Source organism: Scyliorhinus canicula, chromosome 5 (genome assembly GCF_902713615.1).
Source record: "Scyliorhinus canicula chromosome 5, sScyCan1.1, whole genome shotgun sequence".
Classification (NCBI taxonomy): domain Eukaryota; kingdom Metazoa; phylum Chordata; class Chondrichthyes; order Carcharhiniformes; family Scyliorhinidae; genus Scyliorhinus; species Scyliorhinus canicula.
In genome coordinates, this window is record NC_052150.1 from 26,574,421 (window position 1) to 26,597,812 (window position 23,392).

The window sequence follows — 23,392 nt, forward strand, 5'->3', positions numbered from 1 at the left end:
CAGTGACCTGGGGCCGGGATCGAACCCGGGATGCCATTCTGCAGTGATATTTGGTATCAGTACAGGTAACTAGATACATGCAATCAGGCCGGGAGTACCAGTCTTAACTCAGTGCTCACACTCTTGCATCAGAGTCAAATAGTTGTGGGGTTCAAGTCCCACTCCAGAAACGTGGTCACAAAGGTGTTCTAGGTGCCAACCAAATTGTCAGATGTGCCCTATTTCAGATAAAGTGCTAAATCACAGCCCTGATTGCCTTTACAATTGGACAAAAACAGACCCCAAAGCAACAATATTAGGCGAGTTTTCCTGGCCTTACCCAATTTTGTATTTGTATTTGATTTATTGTCACGTGCACTGAGGTATGGTGAAAAGTATTGTTCTGCGTACAGTCCAGATAAATCGTTCCATACATGAAAAAACATAGGACATACATAAATACACAATGCAAATACAAAGACACAGATAATTTTTGTCCTTCAACAAACATAATCATTATGACCAGACTTCAGATCATTATTACATTGCTGTGAGCCATGTGGGACTTTGCTATGTGCAAATTTGTTGCTGAGTTTATCTATGTAATAATCACAAAGTACTTAATTGGCATAAAACATTTTCGGACATCATAAGGTTGTGAAAGGTACTATATAAATTCAAAGCCTTTTTCAGCATAAATAATGGGAAATACCTGTAATTTCAAAAAATTGTTTCCGTGTTGTGGTTGAGACCACAAAGAGGATAGTTGAATGGTTTGTTTAAAAGAAGGAACTTGTTTATATAAATAAGTAATGAAGTTCAACAATAACAGTAACTCAGCAGAGCAACAATAACCATGAAAACAGGAGCAGTAATAAAACAGGCCTAACTTACAGGCATTCTCTTGCAGACTGAAAACGCCCACCCAAAGCTCGGACATGCTCAGAACTCTCAGCAGACCTCACTAAAACAATTACAAAGGAGAAAAGCAATAAGAACCTTTAATAAGAACAGGGTCACTGTCCGTATGGAGTTTGCACATTCTACCTGTGTCTGTGTAGGTCTTCCCCCCCCCCCCCCCCCCCCCCCCCCCAAAAAACCTAAAACGATGTGCAGGGTAGGTGGATTGGCCATGCTAAATTGTCTCTTGATTGGGAAAAAAATTGGGTGCTCTAAATTTTAAAATAACAATTATGGCAAGAGGAATGAATTGGGAAATTAAATGAACCCCAGGAATGTCTTGCCCTGGGCAGCACGGTGGCGCAGTGGGTTAGCCTTGCTGCCTCACGGCGCCGAGGTCCCAGGTTCGATCCCGGCTCTGGGTCACTGTCCGTGTGGAGTTTGCACATTCTCCCCATGTCTGTGTGGGTTTCGCCCCCACAACCCAAAGATGTGCAGGGTAGGTGGATTGGTCATGCTAAATTGCCCCTTAATTGGAAAAAAATGAATTGGGTACTCTAAAATTAAAAAAAAGGAATGTCTTGCCCTGAATGTGGACAAGGTGTAGCGGTGGTGGGAAGGAGAAGGGGTAGGGTGGGTTAGGATGGAGGAGGAATCTTGTTTGAGGGCTATGGTGACAGCAGCATTGCCAGTGGCTCCGAGTAGGTATTCAGGGAGCCCAGTGGTGCAGTCCATGGTGAATATATGGAATCGGCTGAGGAGGCATTTTAGGGTGGAAGGGATGTCAGTGCTTAGGCTGCTGTGCAAGAATCATGGGTTTGAGCCTGGGGGGGGGGGGGGGGGATGGATAGTGTATACAAGAGGTGGAGGGAAGTGGGGCTGGCCAAGGTGAGGGATTTGTATTTGGAGGAAATGTTCGCCAGTCTGGAGGAGCTCGGGGAGAGGGTAGAACTGCCGAGGGGTAGTGAGTTCAGGTATCTACAGGTTAGGAACTTTGCACAAAAGGTCTGGAAGGGGTTTCCTAGACTTGTATGACTTCCTGCAGTTAGAGAAGATAAAGTATGAGTTAAGGGGCTCAGCAGGGGAGTTTGAGAAAAGGTGGGGGATGTTTGTGACCGTGTTTGAGGAGCTGTTCATCGCAGGAGGGTGGGGGAGTGGGTGATGGAAAGGGGGGGGGGGTGAAAACGGAGAAAAATCTGTACAAACTGTATAGCTGATTGTTGGGAAGTATGTTTCCCGGGGTGTTTATTTGCTGTAACCTACTTTGATACAAGTTTATAATAAAATGCGTTTTTAAAAAAATGAAACGTCTTGCCCTTGGGGCGGCATGTGGCGCAGTGGATAGCACTGGGACTGCGGCACTGAGGATCTGGGTTCGAATCCCGGCCCTGGGTCACTGTCTGTGTGGAGTTTGCACATTCTCCCCGTGTTTGCATGGGTTTCACCCCCACAACCCAAAGTTGTGCAGGATAGGTGGATTGCCCCTTAATTGCATTAAATTGCTCCTTAATTGAAAAAAAAAGAATTGGGTACGTCTGGAGAGTCTGGAAAAGGCGTCCTCGCAGTCAGCGTCGCAGTGAAGCAGCCTGGGAACTGTATTCTCGCAGTCAGCATCGCAGTGAAGCAGTCTGGGAACTGTATTCTCGCAGTCAGCATCGCAGTGAAGCAGTCTGGGAACGGTGTCCACGTAGTCAGTGTTGCAGTGAAGCGGTCTGGGAACGGTGTCCTCGCAGTCCGTGTTGCAGTGAAGCGGTCTGGGAACGGTGTCCTCGTAGTCAGTGTTGCAGTGAAGCAGTCTGGGAACGGTGTCCTCGTAGTCAGTGTTGCAGTGAAGCAGTCTGGGAACGGTGTTCTTGCAGTCAGCATCGCAGAGAGGCATTCTGGTAATGGTGCCCTAGCAGTCGGTGTCACAGTGAAGCGATCTGGGAATGGTGCCCTCGCAGTCGGTGTCACGGTGAAGCAGTCTGGGAACAATGTTCTCGCAGTCAGCGTCACAGTGAAGTGGTTTGGGAACCGTATCCTCGCAGTCGGTGTCGCGGTGAAGCAGTCTGGGAACAATGTTCTCTCAGTCAGCGTCACAGCGAAGTGGTTTGGGAACAGTGTCCTCGCAGTTGGTATTGCAGTGAAGTGGTCTGGAAATTGTTCTTGCAGCCAGTGCCGCAGAGAAGTATTCTGGGACGGTTGCCCTCACAGTTGGCGTCGCAGTGAAGCTGCCTGGGACCGTTGCCCTCACAGTTGGCGTCACAGTGAAGCGGTCTTGGTGCTTTCGCAATCAGCATCACAGAGAAGCAGTCTGTGACTGGTGCCCTCGCAGACGGCATCGCAGTGAAGCAGTCTGGGAACGGTGTCCTCAAAGTTGGCATTGCAGTGAAGTGGTCTGGAAACTGTTCTCAAAGCGCCGCAGAGAAGCTGTCTGGGAACTGTGTCCTTGCAGTTAGCATTGGCGGAAAGTAGTCTGGAAACTGTTCTCGCAGTCAGCGCCGCAGAGAAGCAGCCTGTGACCGGTGCCCTCACAGACGGCATTGTGGTGAAGCAGTGGGTGGGTCTGCTGCACTAGAGGGAGGAGGAAGAACAGCAAAGCTATAGTGGTAGTGGGTTCAATTGGAAGCGGAACAGGCAGGCGTTTCTGCAACCGCATAAGAGACTCCAGGATGATATGTTGCATCCCTCCTGCCAGGGTCAGTGATGTCACTGAACGGCTTCCCGGCGTTCTGAAAGGGGAGGACAAACACAGGTATTGCGGTACACGTTAGTATCAATGATATAGGCAGAAAAAGCGAAGAGGTCCTGCAAGCACAATGTAGAGAGCTAGGAAGTAGATTAAAAAACAGGGCCCAGAAGGTAGTAAAGACATGATGGAGAATGGGGCAGGACTGACAGCTCAGTATTCCAGGATATAGGATCTTCAGATGAGATGGGAGGAGGTAAAAGAGGAAGGGGGTGTCACAGTTTGTTCAGGGAATCAATTACAGCGGTAATGGAGGACGCCCTCTCAAAAGGCTTTTCAAATGAAGTCTTATAGGTTGAACTTTAAAACCAAAAAGGAACAATCACATTGCTGGGAGTGTACGCCACATCAGATAGTTTGAGATGCACTGCTCTAAGCCACCTAACAGTCCGAGAGAAATAGAAGAACAGAGATGTAAGCAAATTTCAGAGAAGTGTAAAAGTAATAGGGTAATGATAATTGGGATCTCAACTTCCCCAACATTAATTGGGGTAGTCATAATGTGAAAGATTTAGAGAGACCAGAATTCTTAAAATGCGCCAGGAGAACTTTTTAAGCCAGTACGTAGAACGTCCTACGTGAGCTTTGGATCCTGAACTTATTCGGTAATGAAGCTGGGCAAGTGGTTGAATTATCAGTGGGGGAGCGGAGCATTTTGCAGACAGCGATCATAACTCCGTTAAATTCATGATTGTTATGGAAAAGGACAAGGATAATAATAATCGCTTATTGTCACAAGTAGGCTTCAATGAAGTTACTGTGAAAAGCCCCTAGTCGCTACACTCCGGCGCCTGTTCGGGGAGGCCGGTACAGGAATTGAACCCGCGCTGCTGCCGTTGTTCTGTGATGGGCCTGAAATCCTAAACTGGGGAAAGACTGATTGTAATAAGATCAGATATGATTTGGCCAGAGTAGACTGGGAGCAGACACTTTTAGGTAAATCTGTGACAACAGTGGAACGCGTTCAAGAAGGAAATAGGGGAGAGTACAGGACCAACATGTACCGATCAAGAAATATGGTGGGACCAACAAATCCAGTGCACTCTTTGATCTGAAGGATATCCAGCATTGGATGAAGAGAAAAAGGGAGGCTTCTGGCAGATATCGAGGGCTCAAAACAGCAGAAGCCCAAGAGGTGTATAGAATGTGCAAAAGAGAACTTGGGAAAAATAAATTAGGAGAGCAAAAAGGGAACAGGGAAGGATGCTGGCAGGTAAAATAATGGAAAATCTTAAGTTGTTTTACAAGTACATTCAGAGTAAAAGGATAACTAGGGAAAGAGTAGGGCTCATTAAGGACCACCTTGGTAATTTGTGTGGAGCCGAAGTTCATAGGTAGGGTTCTAAATGAATGCTTTGTGCTGCTTCACGAGAAGGATGGTGTGGGGATAGAAATCGGGGAGAAGCACTGTGATAAAATTAAAGAAATTAACATAGACTGAGAGGAGGTTCTGAGTGGTCTGGCAGCCTTAAAAGTAGACTAATCTCCAGGGCCAGATGAAATGTATCCCAGGCTGCTGAGTGAGGCAAGGAAGGGGCGCTGGCAATAGTTTTCGTTTCCTCTCTGGCCACAGGAGATGTGCCAGGGGACTGGAGGATAGCGAATGTGGTACCGTTCTTCAAGAAGGGAGGAAGAGATAAACCATTAAAAACAGGCCAGTCAGCCTAACTTCCGTGGTGGGGAAACTTGGAAGCAATTCTGAGGGACAGAATTAAGCTGCATTTGGCGAAGCAGGGATTAATCAAGAACAGTCAGCATGTTTTTGTTAAGGGAGGGCCATGACTGACCAACTTGATTGAATTTTTTGAAAAGGTGATCAGGTGTGCGTATTTGAGGGCAATGCATTTGACGTAATCCACTTTGACTTAAAGACGTTTGATAAGATCCCACATGGGAGACTGATAGCCAAGGTAAGAGCCCTGGGATCCTTAAAATGGAATTCCGAATTGGCTGGGTGGCAGGAAGCAGAGGGTGATGTTCGGCAGATGTTTTTCTGACTGATCAATGTCGGGTCTTTTGCTGTTTGTGGTTTATATAAATGATTTAGACATGAATGTAGGAGAGTTGATCAGTAGGTTTAGAGAGGATGTGAGGATAACCATTTTCACCTAGAGGGTGGTGGGAGTCTGGAACTTACTGTCTGAAAGGGTGGTGGAGATAGAGACCCTCATAACATGTAAGAAGTATTTAGATGTGCACTTGCGATGCCAGGGCATACAAGGCTATGGGCCAAGTGCTGGGAAATGGGATTAGAATAGTTTGGTGGTTGTTTTTGACTGGCGCAGATGCGATGGGTCGAGGAGTCTTTTCTGTGCTGTAGGCCTCTTTGTCTCTATCCTGAATGGTCTTGATGAGGTTGGGATAGAAAGGATGAGTGGGTGAGTCCAGAACTAAAAATTACGGGTTGCTCTTCTAAGACAGAGATAAGGAGAGTTTTGTTTCTCTGAGGGTTGTGTAACTTTGGAACTCTCTGCGTTAGAAGCCGGTGGAACCACTGAATATTTTGAAGGTGGCGATAGATAAATTCTTGTTAGGGGAGGTTATTGGATAGCTGGGAATGCAGAACTTCAAACACAAACTACTGGGGGCTGCACGGTGGCACAATGGTTAGCACTGCTGCCTCACACTGCCAGGGATCCGGGTTCTATTCTGGCCTCGGATGACTGCGTGGAGTTTGTACGTTCTCCCTGTGTCTGCGTGGGTTTTGTCCGGGTGCCCCGGTTTCCTCCCGCTGTCCAAAGATGCGTGGGATAGGTGGATTGGTCTTGCTAAATTGCCCCTTAATGTCCAAAAGGTTAGGCGGGGTTACGTTTTGACAAGAGATGGGGTGGGGGAGTGGGCCTAGTTAGGGTGCTTTTTCAGAGGGTTGGTGCAGCCTCGATGGGCCGAATGGCCTCCTTCTGCACTATAAATTCTGAGATCAGCCATGATCCTGTTGAATGGCAGAACAGATGTGAGGGGCTGTATGCCTACTTCTGCTCCTATTTTGTATGCTCGTATGTACTTCCTTCCCGAAAGGATATTAATGAACTACATGGGTCTTCATGGTAGGGCAGCACAGTAGCACAGTGGTTAGCACAGTTGCTTCACAGCTCCAAGGTCCCAGGTTCGATTCCCAGCCTGGGTCACTGTCTGTGCGCAGTCTGCACGTTCGCCCCGTGTCTGCGTGGGTTTTCTCCGGCTGTTCCGGCTTCCTTCCACAGTCCAAAGATTTGCAGGTTAGGTAGATTGGCCATAATAAATTGCCATTGGTGTCCAAAAAGATTAGTTGGGGTTACTGGGTTACGGGGATAGGGTAGAGGTGTAGGTTTAAGTAGGGTGCTCTTTCCAAGGGCCTGTGCAAACTAGATGGGCCGAATGGCCTCCTTCTGCATGTATATTCTATGATTCATGATAATTGATGCTTTTGACCAACATATCTTTATATTCCAGATGTATTAATTGAATAAGAATTCTACCAGCTGCCATGGTAGGATTTGAACTCGTGTCCCCAGGGCATTAGCCGGGCCTCTGGATTCCTAATGCAGTAGCACTATAACTATACCACCACCTTTCAACATGAAAAATGTATGTTTGGGGTGTTTTGGGAGGGAATGGGCTAAACACGAAAAGGTATGGGCAGTGAGCTGTAGACAAGACGGCCAAAAATAGAGATTGAGTTTTCTGACAGTGGAGGGAAGTTGTAGGGAATGCCACTTTGGGAGTCGTGTCTCTGCAATCACTGTTGGAGCAGAGGCAGAATTGGGATGGACGGGAGCCCAGAGCTGGAGAAAAAAAGTGAGATGAAATATGAGTGGAAGTTGGCATGGGCACTGAATGGGTGGAAGTGTGGGCACAGTTGTGTGGACTGGGTGGGCAGATGTTGCAGCAGTAGGATGGATTGTCACACATGGGCATGTTAGGATATAGCCAGAATAGAATTTATGATGAGTGGGAGATAGAGAGCAGCAGGAAGAACACAGAAAAATGTAAACCTAAAAGTCACAAATGCACTGTCCTCGGCACCAGAGCAGGAGGAACATTGCTGTGGAATTAGGAGGTGCTGATGGGCAGGATGTGGAATTTGAAGCTCATCCTTGGGTTGAATAGGATTCCAAAGTTTTACATTGTGAAAACATGACAACTGTTGAAACTAAGCCATACGTGGCACATACAGGTTTACAAGCTTCAGTCCAGTGGACACTGAGATCTGTTAATGAAAAGGCTTCTTGCAGTGAATGGATAAAAAAAAAGAATGTGAGAAAACATGGAATGTAGCTTTTTTGCTCAAGTGAAAATGAAATGCAGATTTGGAATAAAACCAAATCTGAGTAGGAATGCAGGAGGGAATCAAGTTGGAAAAACCTCAGGGTGATACAGTTAAGAATATGTGAACATCAGAAAATGAAAACTTGCAGATTGTTCCTTTTATGTGCAAAGTTTAAACCAACCATGACCTGTATCCATGTTGTATCAAGAATATCAAACTTCCAACTTGGATGAATACAGGAACATACCAGACTATGTTGAAAGAGTGGTCAGACGAGTAAAGAGAGTGTTAGAAAAAAAGTTTAGAACTTCTGGAAAAAACCTAGTGGTAAGAAGCTCATTCAGTGGTCAAGGTGTTGCCTACAGTGTGGAACTGTTGGCTTCCAAGGATCCCAGGTAATTCAAATAAGTGCAAAGCTTGAACCTATTCCTTTTATTTGCAGAGGACAGGACCTTGCAATTGAATGCATGTTGGCTTTAGCAAGGGTAAGTGAGCCATGATACAAGATCAACTGGTTATCTTAAATTGATTGTTATATAGCGATGAGTACTCTCTGGGTTTTTTTCAGTCAGGGCTGTCCAATGTCAGGATCAGTAGATGTTTGATTTTGAGTTTTGCAAATGTGAAGCAACTCCTCGGATAGACAGAGTCGACTTGTCAGCCCATCAGCAAACTTTTCTCCTGTAGTGTAAATTGTTGTGCTGGTTTGAAATTTGGCATTCTTACGTTTTGTCCTGATGAGTGTAAGATGAAACATTTCAGCAGCATGTCTCTCTTTGCAGCAATATTCAAGTTCTGTATTACAAGTGACTGGCATATTGTCACTCTTCTAATGTCAACTGACTCTGTCCTAATAAATGTCACTGCTGTAGAAGCTCATTCAATCTCTCAGCACTCTGGGATTAGTACCATCATTGTCTGAAGATTTATTTATTTCAAGTCCAAATAGCGTTTCAGCTTATTCATAGAAAAGTCATTGATTGTATTTGAGATATCTTGTTGCACGTCACTCATGACTCGTTACTACTTTTTGCCTATCAGTTTCAAAGCTAATTTACATCTTCTATGTCCTTGCTTTGTCTAACTGGCCTTCTTCTGTGGTACTGAATTATTTTACTATTGCGACTAGCTACAACTATGATGCTTTTCCCCAGCAATTCTTTGCATCTCCGTTCATGTCACTTTTTTAATGTGGTTTTGCAACTTCTTGTATTCATTTCAGTGAGCTGCGTAATTGGAATTAACCAAGTCAAGAGTTACTGGAAAATTAGAGTTTGGTGTTTTATAAACATCCAAATAATTAGAATTACGGGGGGAAAAGTGATATTAGTAGGACAAGGGTGCTGCTGGGTCCAAGAACTGATAGGCAATCCATGACAGATATTACAAAATGCATGAGTCATCAACACATGGCACAGGCCTCTGGGTTGGATGACGGAAATTATCTGAAACAATTTGGTACTGTGATGGGTGGGTCTTTGGTTTGGGAATAAACATTTTGTCACAGTTAAATGGTCTAAAATTACTATAGAGAACTGCCAAAACATTTAGAGCTTTTATTGGCTTATAATTGCAAAATCACTCAGTGTTTCAATCTAGTCGTGCTTCTGTTGCTTGCTGAAAACAAGTCGGCAGTTTCTCGCCTAAGCCTATGCTGCCTTAGCAAGGTGATTTTCATCAGTTGAGAACACAAATGTTCACCCGTACCTAGCTGGGGAACCTCATTCCATCTACAACCCTCTGCACACCTCCAATTCTGACCTCTTGTGCACCCTGATTTTCATTGCTCCATCATTGGCAGCAGACTCCAGCTACCTACAGACTCAGCTCTGGAATTTACGCCCTTAAACATCTGTGTCTTTCTACCTCTTACTCCATTGAGACACTTCTTCAAACCTACTTCTTTAACAAAGCTTTTGGTCACCTATCCTAATGTCTTTTTGATGTGACTCAGCACCACACTATGACAACGTTGCCTGAAAGCACCTCGGAACAATTTACTTCTTTAAAGGTGCTGCATAAATGTCATCGGTGAGTGACCAATGTCCCCCCTTTTTTTTCTGTCGAGTGCACTTTTTCATTTCAATGCCGGTCCCGTTTAAATTTTGTTGTGTGACTACATGCAAAGACAATTGTTCAACTGGGCAACTTATGTGTGACCTGCATGAAACATTCCCATGTTTCTGTGCAGATATGCATCTCAGAGGGAACATTGAGGGTGACCATTCTGACTGCGCTCGGCCACGATTCAGTTCATTGAAAGTGCTTGCCAGCCACGGAGGTTGACTTTTCTTTTGAGCTAGGTCAAAGGGTGTGAGGGCTTTAACAAGCACAAATGTGAACTTTTACTCCTTGGGAAATAAGACCCCAGGTCTCAGTAAGAGGGTGAGGGTGGGGGGGGGAGGGGGGAGGGGGGGGGGGGACAGACTCTTGCTCCCAATAGTTAGCCAGTGAACTGTAACATCTGCAGATATCGAGTGAGAACAAGATGGGGCTCAGCTGTGAGGTCTGCGAATGCGCCTCATCTTCCTGTTCACTGTCAAGAGTAACATGAGGGCTGGGGTGCTGTGGGTGCTGATGGCACGTTCCCTAGCATTTTCAGAAATGAATTGTCCTGTTCCAATTATGCACTAAATAGAAACAGCAAAGTAAAAATCATGAATTATTTATGATGAATTGTTAAATTATGATTGCACTTTGATTACAATAAATGTTAACTTTTTTTGTCTGTCTTTCAGCGGATGTGCGTTCTTTGTTTCTGCCTGGAAGCTATGAAGAAAAGATCACCCATCTTGGAAAGTCCCTTGAGAACTTTACCCGTCTTAAAACACTAGACCTATCTCGTAATTCTTTGGTTACATCAGAGGTCAGTTTCTTACTTGTTTTTGTTAATCTCTAACCCATTTGCCTGTGTATTATAACTGTTAAATATTTTAAATTAGCAGTTGTTATTATCCAACAAATGTTAATTGCCGAGCAAACTAAAGTTCCTGTGGCAAGAAAACAAAAGTCTACAGAATTCAGAAGCCACAAATCCCAATAGCATTTTGGGGATTTTAAACATTAAATTAAAACATTTATTAACAAAAGAAAAGACAACTTAAGCACACAAAATTACAGTTACACAGTTAAAATTAGCTTCATAGAACATCCCTGAAAAGAACTTGACTTGGGTAGACACACAGGTAAACATCATTTAGGCAACACTCCCTTATAGATGTTTAACTACAAAATTTCAATAATTATACCACAATCCGCTGTTTCTGTAGGAAAGGTACACCAAGGACATCATAACCTCACTCTGCTGTGGAAATTCAAGAAACCACAAAAACAAAACCCTACTTTCTGAAAAGCAGACACTTTTCTTTACTCTTCATAGCTTTTCCTCCCCCATAGAAACCCTCTGGAGGTCCCACATAGCCAACACAGCTCAAAATGTCTCCTTTTTAAAAGAAATTAAATAAATTAGAGTACCCAATTCTTTTTTTCCAGTTATGGGCCAATTTAGCATTGCCAGTTCACCTTTCCTGCACATCATTGGGTTGTGGTCACGGGGTTAAATTGCCTACTCCTGCTCTTATTTCTTATACAAACAAACAAACATACAAACCTAGAAGCTCAGAACAGGAACAGGCCATTCAGCCTTTCGAGCCTGCTCCGCCATTCATTATGTTCATGGCTGATCATTCAACTCTATCCCACTTTCCCCCAATACCCTTTGATCCCTTTTGTCCTAGGCACTGTATCGAAGTACTTCTTGAAAACATAAAATGTTTTTGTCTTAACTTCTTCCTCAACGAATTCCACAGGCCTACCAGATTATTAATTACATTTAAATTCCACCAGCTACCATGTTGGGGTATGAACCCGTGCCCCCAGAGCATTCTCCTAGGCCCTTGTGTCCGCGACATTACCATTAAACCGCCATCTGCCCTTTTATGGACTACAGATCACCTCAGCCAAGCATGCTTGAATTTGAATCAATATTGTTCCATTATAAACTGGGATTTTTTCCTCCCTTTCCTTTTCAAGTCATGATTGATTAAAAAACACAATCCAATCGGGGAATTCATGAGGAGAAAGCTGCCCCTCACTCAGGATGCTCTCAATAACAAAAGGGTGCACACTGGGCAAATGCTGGCTGTCAAGTACAGAAACATTTACAGTTACATTTTTCTTATGATAAAATGAGACAGCACAGAAAGGCTGTGGCCCTGTGCCAGCTCTTCGTAAAAGCTATCCAATTAGTTTCACTTCACTACCTTTTCGCCACTGCTCTGAAAATGTTTCCTCTTCAAGCACACAAAATTAAACTTCAAGAAAGAACTATTCTGTCTAATTCCACCTTCCACCTATTGTCCTGTAGCCTTCAGGTAACAGCACCCCACGCACTAATCTGGTGTTCTTGATTAATAATGGAATTTCTTGATTAATATGGGTATCAGAGGTTACGGGGAGAAGGATGAGGAACATACCAGCCATGATTGAATGGCAGAGCAGACATGAGGGCCGAATGGCCTTATTCTGCTCCTATATCTTATGGCTTTAATAGCCCCCAAAAATATTGACAATAATAACATCTGTCATCACATAGTTCATTCATGCAGACTCTTGCTAATTGTCCTTGCATGTCGAACTAATAGCCTTCTATGATAGACTTAAATGCATATGATCAAAGGATGTCCTGTACTAGACTCATAGAGTCATACAGTACGGAAGAGGCCCTTTGGCTCATCGAACCTGCACCGATAAAACTACATCCACTTTCTAGCACTGGCCCATAGCCTTGAATGTTATGACAGTTCAAGTGCTCATCCATGTATTTTTTAAAGGTCGTGCGGTTTCCCGCCTCTACTACCTTTCTCCAGGCAGTGCATTTCAGACTTCCAACACCCAATGGGTGAAAAGCCTCTGGCCCCTCACCTTAAAATTGTTGCCCCCTCATTATTGCCCCTTCAATTAAGGGGAGTAGCTGCTTCCTATCCACCCTGTCCTTACTCCTCATAATTTTATACTCCTCAATCAGGTCCCCCCTCAGCTTTCTCTACTCTAAAGAAAACAACCTGAGTCTATCCAGCCTCTCTTCATAGCTCAAATGCACCATCCAGGCAATATCGTGGTGAATCTCCAATGCAATCGCATCTTTCCTATAGTGAGGCAACCAGAAGTGCACACAGTACTCCAGCTGTGGCCTAACCAAAGTTTTTTGGACAACGCCAACATAACCTCCTTACTTTTGTAATCTACGCCACGACTGATAAAGGCATGTCCTGTGTGCCTTCTTACCTACTCTATTAACCTGCCCTGCTGCCTTCACGGATCTGTGGACAAGCACCCCAAGATCCCTCTGTTCCTCTGCATTCCCTAGTGTTCTATTCATTGTCTTGTTAGTCTTTCTAAAGTGCATTACTTGACATTTTTCAGGGGTAAATTCCATCCACCACTGATCTGCCCATCTACCCAACCTATCGAAATCTTCCTGCCCAAGATCATCTTCCTCACCAATCTTTGTGTGATCTGCAAACTTACTTATCATCCTCCCCACATTCTCATCTATGTTGTTTATATTTATATAATAAACAATAAAGGACCACCAATCCAGTCACACAAACAGCCTTCTATCATCCTCTGTCTCCTACCACTAAGGCAATTTTGGATCCAACTTATCAAGTTACCCTGGATCCCATGTGTTATTCAGTCTCCTACAGTGGGACCATGCCAAAGGCTTTGCTGAAATCCATATGAACTACATCTACTGCAGTACCCTAATCTATACACCCGATCACCTCCTCGAAAAACTAAATCAAATTTGTTAAGCATAGCCCTCCTCTGACAAAGCCATGCTGACTATTCCTGATCAACCTTTCCTTGCTAAATGGAGATTAATTCTCTCCTTCAGAATTTTCTCTAGTAGTTTCCCGACCACTGAGACTCGCTGGTCTGTAATCCCCTGGTTTATCTCCACCACCTTTCATGAAATGTGGAACCACATTAGCTGTCCTCCAATTCTTTGGCACCTCCCCTGTCGCCAAAGAAGAATTAAAAATTTGGGCCTGGGCCCCTGTAATTTCCTCCCTTTCCTCCCATTGGAGCCTGGGATATGTTGGAGGGAAGTAAAGCTTAGAGTCTGTTCTCGACTGCGTGGATTTGTAAAAGTTGCGTTTATTCGGAATTGCTGTGTGCACACACAGGAGAGGCTGTTCTGCTGCTAGCCTTAGCTTGCAAAAGTCAGCTCTGATCATAGAAGCGAGCACTTTTCCAGGAGGCACATCCGGAGTGAGACTCATACAGAGTGAGAGATTTAAACTTGGTAATTTGGTGCAGTGAGGTAAATCAGCAAAGGTAAGTGGAAAATCTAATTCTGCTGTTTTTCAGTTAAAAGTGCAGTGTGGAGCTTAGTGTCTGATTGGTTGAAGCTGCCCCCACCCTAATTGCTGAGAGGCAGTTATCTGTCAATCACCTGAGGCCTGTTGAGGCCTGTTTAGGGGCACATTGTATTATTCTCTTTGAAGGTAAGGTTTTTTTTGAGTCATCGGTTAGCTGAGGTCTGTATAAAAGACAGACAGAGAGCGCACACAGTAAGCAAGCACTTTTCCAGGAGACACATCCGGAGTGAGACTCATACAGAGTGGGAGATTTAAACTTGGTAATTTGGTGCAGTGAGGTAATTCGGTGCAGAGTGTGAGGAGGTGCTTTTTAACCCTGGTAAGTGACTGGTAAGTAGTCTCTCTTTTTCTTTTCATTGTCTAATTTATTTATTTTTATTTTGAAATTCTAGTTGTTTAAGTTTACCAAGGGTTTAAGACATGGCAGGAGATCCCAGACCCGTGTCATGCTCCTCGTGTGCGATGTGGGAGCTCAGGGACACGTCCACTGTCCCTGGCTCCTTCACGTGCAAGAAGTGTGTTCAGTTGCAGCTCTTGTTAGACCGCTTGACGGCTCTGGAGCTGCGGATGGACTCACTTTGGAGCATCCGCGATGCTGAGGAGGTCGTGGATAGCACGTTTAGCGAGTTGGTCACACCGCAGGTGAAGGTTACTGAGGGAGATAGAAAATGGGTGACCAAAAGAAAGAGCAAGAGTAGGAAGGCAGTGCAGGTGTCCCCTGCGGTCATCTCCCTGCAAAACAGATATACCGCTTTGGATACTGTTGAGGGAGATGGCTCACCAGGGGAAGGCAGCAGCAGCCAGGTTCATGGCACCGTGGCTGGCTCTGCTGCACAGCAGGGCAGGAAGAAAAATGGCAGGGCTATAGTGATAGGGGACTCGATCGTAAGGGGAATAGACAGGCGGTTCTGTGGACGCAATCGAGACTCCAGGATGGTATGTTGCCTCCCTGGTGCAAGGGTCAAGGATGTCTCGGAGCGGCTGCAGGACATTCTGGGAGGGGAGGGTGAACAGCCAGCTGTCGTGGTGCACATAGGCACCAACGATATAGGTAAAAAACGGGATGAGGTCCTACAAGCGGAATTCGGGGAGTTAGGAGTTAAACTAAAAAGTAGGACCTCAAAGGTAGTAATCTCAGGATTGCTACCAGTGCCACGAGCTAGTCAGAGTAGGAATGTCAGGATAGATAGGATGAATGCGTGGCTCGAGAGATGGTGCAAGAGGGAGGGATTCAAATTCCTGGGGCATTGGGACCGGTTCTGGGGGAGGTGGGACCAGTACAAACCGGACGGTCTGCACTTGGGCAGGACTGGAACCGATGTCCTAGGGGGGGTGTTTGCTAGAGCTGTTGGGGAGTGTTTAAACTAATGTGGCAGGGGGATGGGAACCAATGCTGGAAGTTGGAAGGTAGTAAAACAGGGACAGAAACAAAAGGAAGCAAGGGGAAAAGTGCAAGGCAGAGAAGACATAGTCAGAAATCCATAAGGGCGACAGTACAAGGTACAGTGACTGAGGGGAGCACAGTGAATAGGCCCAGTAATAACAAAAGGAATAAAACTGGAGATGTTAAGATTCAAAACAGAGGTAAAAAAACCAACATAAGTGTACTTTACCTGAATGCTCGTAGTATTCGGAATAAAGTAAATGAGTTGGTGGCACAAATCATCGTAAATGACTATGATTTAGTGGCCATTACTGAAACATGGTTAAAGGATGGTCACGACTGGGAGTTAAATATCCGAGGGTATCAAACTATTCGGAAGGACAGAGTGGATGGTAAGGGAGGTGGTGTTGCTCTGTTATTTAAGGATGACATCCGGGCAATAGTAAGGGATGACATCGGTGCTATGGAGGATAAGGTTGAATCCATTTGGGTGGAAATCAGGAATAGTAAGGCGAAAAAGTCACTGATAGGAGTAGTCTATCGGCCACCAAATAGTAACGATATGGTGGGGCAGGCAATAAACAAAGAAATAACTGATGCATGTAGAAATGGTACAGCAGTTATCATGGGGGATTTTAATCTACATGTCGATTGGTTTAACCAGGTCGGTCAAGGCAACCGTGAGGAGGAGTTTATAGAATGTATCCGCGATAGTTTCCTAGAACAGTATGTAATGGAACCTACGAGGGAACAAGCGGTCCTAGATCTTGTCCTGTGTAATGAGACAGGATTGATTCATGATCTCATAGTTAGGGATCCTCTCGGAAGGAGCGATCACAATATGGTGGAATTTAAAATACAGATGGAGGGTGAGAAAGTAAAATCAAGTACTAGTGTTTTGTGTTTAAACAAAGGAGATTACAAGGGGATGAGAGAAGAACTAGCTAAGGTAGACTGGGAGCTAAGACTTTATGGTGGAACAGTTGAGGAACAGTGGAGAACCTTCCAAGCGATTTTTCACAGTGCTCAGCAAAGGTTTATACCAACAAAACGGAAGGACGGAAGAAAGAGGGAAAATCGACCGTGGATATCAGTTGTACAAAACTCTAGTACGGCCGCATTTGGAGTATTGCGTACAGTTCTGGTCGCCTCATTATAGGAAGGACGTGGAAGCTTTGGAACGGGTGCAGAGGAGATTTACCAGGATGTTGCCTGGTATGGAGGGAAAATCTTATGAGGAAAGGCTGATGGACTTGAGGTTGTTTTCGTTAGAGAGAAGAAGGTTAAGAGGTGACTTAATAGAGGCATACAAAATGATCAGAGGGTTAGATAGGGTGGACAGCGAGAGCCTTCTCCCGCGGATGGAGGTGGCTAGCACGAGGGGACATAGCCTTAAATTGAGGGGTAATAGATATAGGACAGAGGTCAGAGGTGGGTTTTTTACGCAAAGAGTGGTGAGGCCGTGGAATGCCCTACCTGCAACAGTAGTGAACACGCCAACATTGAGGGCATTTAAAAATTTATTGGATAAGCATATGGATGATAAGGGCATAGTGTAGGTTAGATGGCCTTTAGTTTTTTTTCCATGTCGGTGCAACATCGAGGGCCGAAGGGCCTGTACTGCGCTGTATCGTTCTATGTTCTATGTTCTATGTTCTATGATATCTAAGGAAATAAGGGAGAGTATCAAATTGAAGGAAAAAGCATATAAAGTGGCAAAGATTGCTGGGAGATTAGAGGACTGGGAAATCTTTAGGGGGCAACAGAAAGCTACTAAAAAAGCTATAAAGAAGAGTAAGATAGAGTATGAGAGTAAACTTGCTCAGAATATAAAAACAGACAGTAAAAGTTTTTACAAATATATAAGACAAAAAAGAGTGGCTAAGGTAAATATTGGTCCTTTAGAGGATGAGAAGGGAGTTTTAATAATGGGAAATGAGGAAATGGCTGAGGAACTGAACAGGTTTTTTGGGTCAGTCTTCACAGTGGAAGACACAAATAACATGCCAGCGACTGATAGAAATGAGGCTATGACAGGTGAGGACCTTGAGAGGATTGTTATCACTAAGGAGGGAGTGATGGGCAAGCTAATGGGGCTAAAGGTAGACAAGTCTCCTGGCCCTGATGGAATGCATCCCAGAGTGCTAAAAGAGATGGCTAGGGAAATTGCAGATGCACTAGTGATAATTTACCGAAATTCACTAGACTCTGGGGTGGTCCCGGTGGATTGGAAATTAGCAAACGTGACGCCACTGTTTAAAAAAGGAGGTAGGCAGAAAGCAGGAAATTATAGGCCAGTGAGTTTAACTTCGGTAATAGGGAAGATGCTGGAATCTATCATCAAGGAAGAAATTGCGAGGCATCTGGATAGAAATTGTCCCATTGGGCAGACGCAGCATGGGTTCGTTAAAGGCAGGTCATGCCTAACTAATTTAGTGGAATTTTTTGAGGACATTACCAGTGCAGTAGATAACGGGGAGCCGATGGATGTGGTATATCTGGATTTCCAGAAAGCCTTTGACAAGGTGCCACACAAAAGGTTGCTGCATAAGATAAAGATGCATGGCATTAAGGGTAATGTAGTAGCATGGATAGAGGATTGGTTAATTAATAGAAAGCAAAGAGTTGGGATAAATGGGTGTTTCTCTGGTTGGCAATCAGTAGCTAGTGGTGTCCCTCAGGGATCCGTGTTGGGCCCACAATTGTTCACAATTTACATTGATGATTTGGAGTTGGGGACCAAGGGCAATGTGTCCAAGTTTGCAGATGACACTAAGATGAGTGGTAAAGCGAAAAGTGCAGAGGATACTGGAAGTCTGCAGAGGGATTTGGATAGGTTAAGTGAATGGGCTCGGGTCTGGCAGATGGAATACAATGTTGACAAATGTGAGGTTATCCATTTTGGTAGGAATAACAGCAAACGGGATTATTATTTAAATGATAAAATATTAAAGCATGCCGCTGTTCAGAGAGACTTGGGTGTGCTAGTGCATGAGTCACAGAAGGTTGGTTTACAAGTGCAACAGGTGATTAAGAAGGCAAATGGAATTTTGTCCTTCATTGCTAGAGGGATGGAGTTTAAGACTAGGGAGGTTATGTTGCAATTGTATAAGGTGTTAGTGCGGCCACACCTGGAGTATTGTGTTCAGTTTTGGTCTCCTTACTTGAGAAAGGACGTACTGGCACTGGAGGGTGTGCAGAGGAGATTCACTAGGTTAATCCCAGAGCTGAAGGGGTTGGATTATGAGGAGAGGTTGAGTAGACTGGGACTGTACTCGTTGGAATTTAGAAGGATGAGGGGGGATCTTATAGAAACATTTAAAATTATGAAGGGAATAGATAGGATAGATGCGGGCAGGTTGTTTCCACTGGCGGGTGACAGCAGAACTAGGGGGCATAGCCTCAAAATAAGGGGAAGTAGATTTAGGACTGAGTTTAGGAGGAACTTCTTCACCCAAAGGGTTGTGAATCTATGGCATTCCTTGCCCAGTGAAGCAGTTGAGGCTCCTTCATTACATGTTTTTAAGGTAAAGATAGATAGTTTTTTGAAGAATAAAGGGATTAAGGGTTATGGTGTTCGGGCCGGAAAGTGGAGCTGAGTCCACAAAAGATCAGCCATGATCTAATTGAATGGCGGAGCAGGCTCGAGGGGCCAGATGGCCTACTCCTGCTCCTAGTTCTTATGTTCTTAGACAGAATTATATACATATATATTTAAGATTCTTTCAGATTTACAATTGGGCATTGACGTCATCAATTCAGTCGGAACATTACAAGGTGATCAGTATGCATATTTTCTGGGAAAACGATCAACTAATACAATGCTTGTTTACAATCTCCTGGATTCTGTTCAATATATTTCCTTTACCCTGAACTTCTGGATGGGGTGTTAGTGTGTTTTTATCCCCTGCACTGGGCTAGACAGTGAATCCCTTACACAGGCTGGAGCTATGATTTTTGTGACGTGTGACCCCTTTCTTATCCTCATGCCCTGTGAGATGATTGAATTATCTCCAGTGCAGGTCACTTTTCTTTAAGATCCAACATTATTAACCCCTTGTCTACTGGTTTTCCCCTTTGACTTGTGTTGTTATACTACTTGAGACATCTTTATTATTACATATATCAATTCTGACACACATTTAGCAATTTTTTCCGCTAACAGGATATAACTCAGTGGTATTTGCTAACTTTTAAGTCTGCAAAAGACTCGAATACCACGTCATTCCTTTTGTCAAACTGTTCAAGAAAGTCACAGTTCCTCTGCTCCTTCTCCTGAGGGAAGACAGATGGGAAGTATGCTTTTAACATTTTGACACCCTAACAAAGTCCTCTGACTCCCTTGGTCCCTAATAGGCCCTACTCTCTCCCTGGTTATCCTCTTTCCCCTTAATATACTGATAGAATAGCTCGGGATTTTCCCTGATCTTATCGCCAGTGCTTTTTCATGCCCCTTCCTTGGTATTCCCACAAATGTGGGCTTGTTATTCCCACATTTCACCCTAATGGAAACATGTTGGGCCTGTATGTTCTCCATTTCCTTTTTGAATGTTTTCCACTGCTCTGCTGTAGAGTTTCCCACAAGAAGCTGTACTACCCCCCCCCCCCCCCCCCCCCCCCCTGCCCCACTGCCACCTTGAACTCATGTCTGGCTTCATTCCCAGAATTAGATCCAGCACTGCACCGTCCGTTATTGGACCTACATATTGACAGAAAAAGCTCTCCTGAATACATTTCAAGAAAACCACCCCTTTCCTCTGTGACTATCCCAGGGAGGTTATTCATGAAAGCCCTGCCTTCTCAACCTTAATAATTGACTCCTTAATTAGTAATGCAACGCCACCTCTTCTTTTGCACCCTCCAGTGTCTCGCATGAAGATCCTATAGCCCAGAATGTTGAGTTGCCAGTCCTGCCCCTCCCTCAACCGCGTCTCTAACAACAAGATCTCAATTCCACCTGTTAATCCACGCCCTTAACTCATCAGTCAGACCTATAATGCTCCTATCATTAAAGTGGAGGCCATCCAGCCTCACCTTTCTCTTTTGGAATTCAACATGGTTGTGCACTGTAAATTCTATGATAATTCTATGATAACTCCCCGTGTCTTAGTTCCTTTACTATAGTATGCTGTGTCCCTATTGCACTAACTCCTCCCAACAGCACTAGCAAACTCACCCGCAAGTATGGAGATCCCATTTTGGTTCAGATGCAGACCATTCTGCTTGTACATGTCCCACCATCCCCACAAACGGTCACTGCGATCCAGGAATCTAAAAGCCTCCTTGCTGGAGTCACGCCTGCGGCCACAGAAATGTCTGTCTATTCCCCTAACTAATGAATCCCCGATCACTATCGCTCCTCTTCCTTCTCCCTCCCATCCAGTACACCAGGCTACTTGTGATTCCAGAATCTTTGCTCTGACTGCACTCCCTTTAGGAACCAACTTCCAATATGGAAAACCAATTTGAGTGTGGGACCCCAGCCTACACTACCTTCCAGTTTAGCTCAGTTGGCTGGACAGCTGGTTCGTGATGAATAGCAAGGCCAACAGCGGGGGTTCAATTCTCATACCGGCTGAGGTTATTCAAAATTGCCCCTCTCTGACGTGTGGTGATCCTCAGGTTAAATCACCACTAGTCAGCTCTCCCCCTCAAAGTCCCTCTGGTCCCTCTTGGTCATCAGGCACTATGGTTACTTTACTTTATTGTAATAATAATCTTTATTATTGCCACAAGAAGGCTTATATTAACACTGCAATGATGTTACTGTGAAAAATCCCCTACTATGATTACTTATGTCAAGTAGAAAATTATATTTAAGTTATTTATTTGAAAAAGTTAAAACTCTTACCTTTCCTTAAGTAGCTTTAAATTGGAGAGAAACAAATTACCCATTACTGACCAATCAACCCTTTCCCTTGTAGCCTCTACTCCTGCAGCAGGGCAAGACCACTCTCACCCAGTAAATTTATAGCTTTCCTGTCATGTCACTGCTCACTTCGTTTTCCAACTCCACGCCTTCCTGGACTCTTGCGAGCTCCTGTCTTTGTTCCCGTGCCTGTCTCCCGCAGGTCCGCCTCTCCACTCCTCATTTAGGTGGGTGATGCAGGCCGTGCTCCCCGGGCTGTATTTACCCTCGCTCCGCTCCCGTGAGCATCTCCCTCAGGTCCACCTCTCCGTTCCTCCTCCTGAAGTTGAGTGATGTAGGCCGTGCTCCCCAGGCTGTATCTATGCTCGCTATGCTCCCCTGAGTTTCTACCGCAGGTCCACCGTGCTGCTCCTCCTCCTGAAGGTGAGTGATGATATATATATATATATATATATATATACATGTGTAATATATTTTGTCATGGTGTGCCATTTCTGAATATTTGTTTGTGCTGTTTATTGAACTCCAAACAAGTCTTTTATAAAACCTTGTATTACCAGATTCGCTGTATATTCAATCAGGAGAGTTTCCTGAAACCCAATTTATTTAAATTAACTGCTTGGTTTGCCACGTTGGAGCAACTCTGGTGTTATGAAAATCCCACAGATTCCCTGTAACACAAAATGTGTTTTTTTTGTACAAATTGTCTCGGTGCTGCTCACTGTCACTATGCTGTGGTTACAGCCCCTCTCCCAGCACTGCAAAAATGCATGTCCCCACGCCACGTCCATTCCGCTCTCTCTTTCCCTCTACGTGAGCCCCAGTCATCTGACCACCCAATCTTTCTCTTTTCTCCACAACCCGTACCTCCCTTGTCGACTTTCCTCGTACATCAACCAGGCCTTGTAATCCTCTGCGATGGAGGCCAACGCTGGATGTGAGCAATCAGTTCTGCCTGTGATGCTGTCCTTGGTAGAGCAAGATGCGTAAATTAAAGTTGGGTTGTGCTGGGTATCCCATGACCCAAAAATAATGTCTACTCAGTGGCCTGTGCCTGCCCTGCATCATCGCTCTCGACCCACAGATATTTAGACACATGGAGCAGTACGCCTCGTGAGGTTATGCGATCTGGAGCGGAGGTTTTATTTCCTTTCCTCTGCAGCTGCTCTGCCTCATCATTAAAACTCAAGTGTGATGCAGCTTGTTGGACAAGCTGTCACCATTTTGAACAACTGGTAGCAAGCTCCTCCCTGTCATTAATCCCACTGTTGCCAGGCTTCAAAGAGAGCTTAGTGTCTTTGAAGTGTTTCCCTGCCCTTTCCTGGAAAGATGACCATTTGAGAGTTATGAGACAAGGCAGGAAAGATGGTTTACGTCTTCCCCGTACACAATGTCCAGTCCATCAAAGTTGATTTTGCAGATGTTTTGCCTGAATGCATATTGAGCTGGCAAGAAGGCCATTAGCGTTTTCCCAATGGTCCTTCCATTGAATCCAGAAGACGCAGTGGAAACGTTGTTGGTGGAATTTTTCTAGTTGTCTTATGTGTGGCTGATACATAGTCCAGGTCTCATTGCAGGACATCAATGTTGGGATAGCAACTGATGCGTACGCTAGGACTTTTGTTGACTTGCAAGAGGTTTTTGTTGTCAAATGTTCGCTGTCGTAGTTTGGACAAGGATGTTGGAAGATTTATGGAACTACTTGACAACTTCCTGACACTTTTGGAGTAGGAGGTTCCTTGGGGGGGGGGGGGCTCACCTCTGCTCTCCAGCATGGATGCGATGAGACATCATCGAGCGACCTTTCCTTGTAACCAACAATACAATGTGTCTCAATACTTTGAAATCAGCAGGACAGATATTGTGGGAGGAGGAATAGTTGTAAATTAGTGGAGAA

The 23,392-nt window shown here is 44.7% G+C and overlaps 1 protein-coding gene across 1 annotated transcript in view; it reads left to right on the plus strand.

Moving 5' to 3' along the window:
• Positions 1 to 23,392, plus strand: part of cep72 (centrosomal protein 72) — a 216,146-nt gene that overhangs the window by 8,918 nt on the left and 183,836 nt on the right. The window contains exon 3 of the mRNA XM_038796786.1: positions 10,595 to 10,722. Coding sequence (XP_038652714.1) covers positions 10,595 to 10,722 — 128 coding nt within the window. The remainder of the gene's footprint in view (positions 1 to 10,594; positions 10,723 to 23,392) is intronic.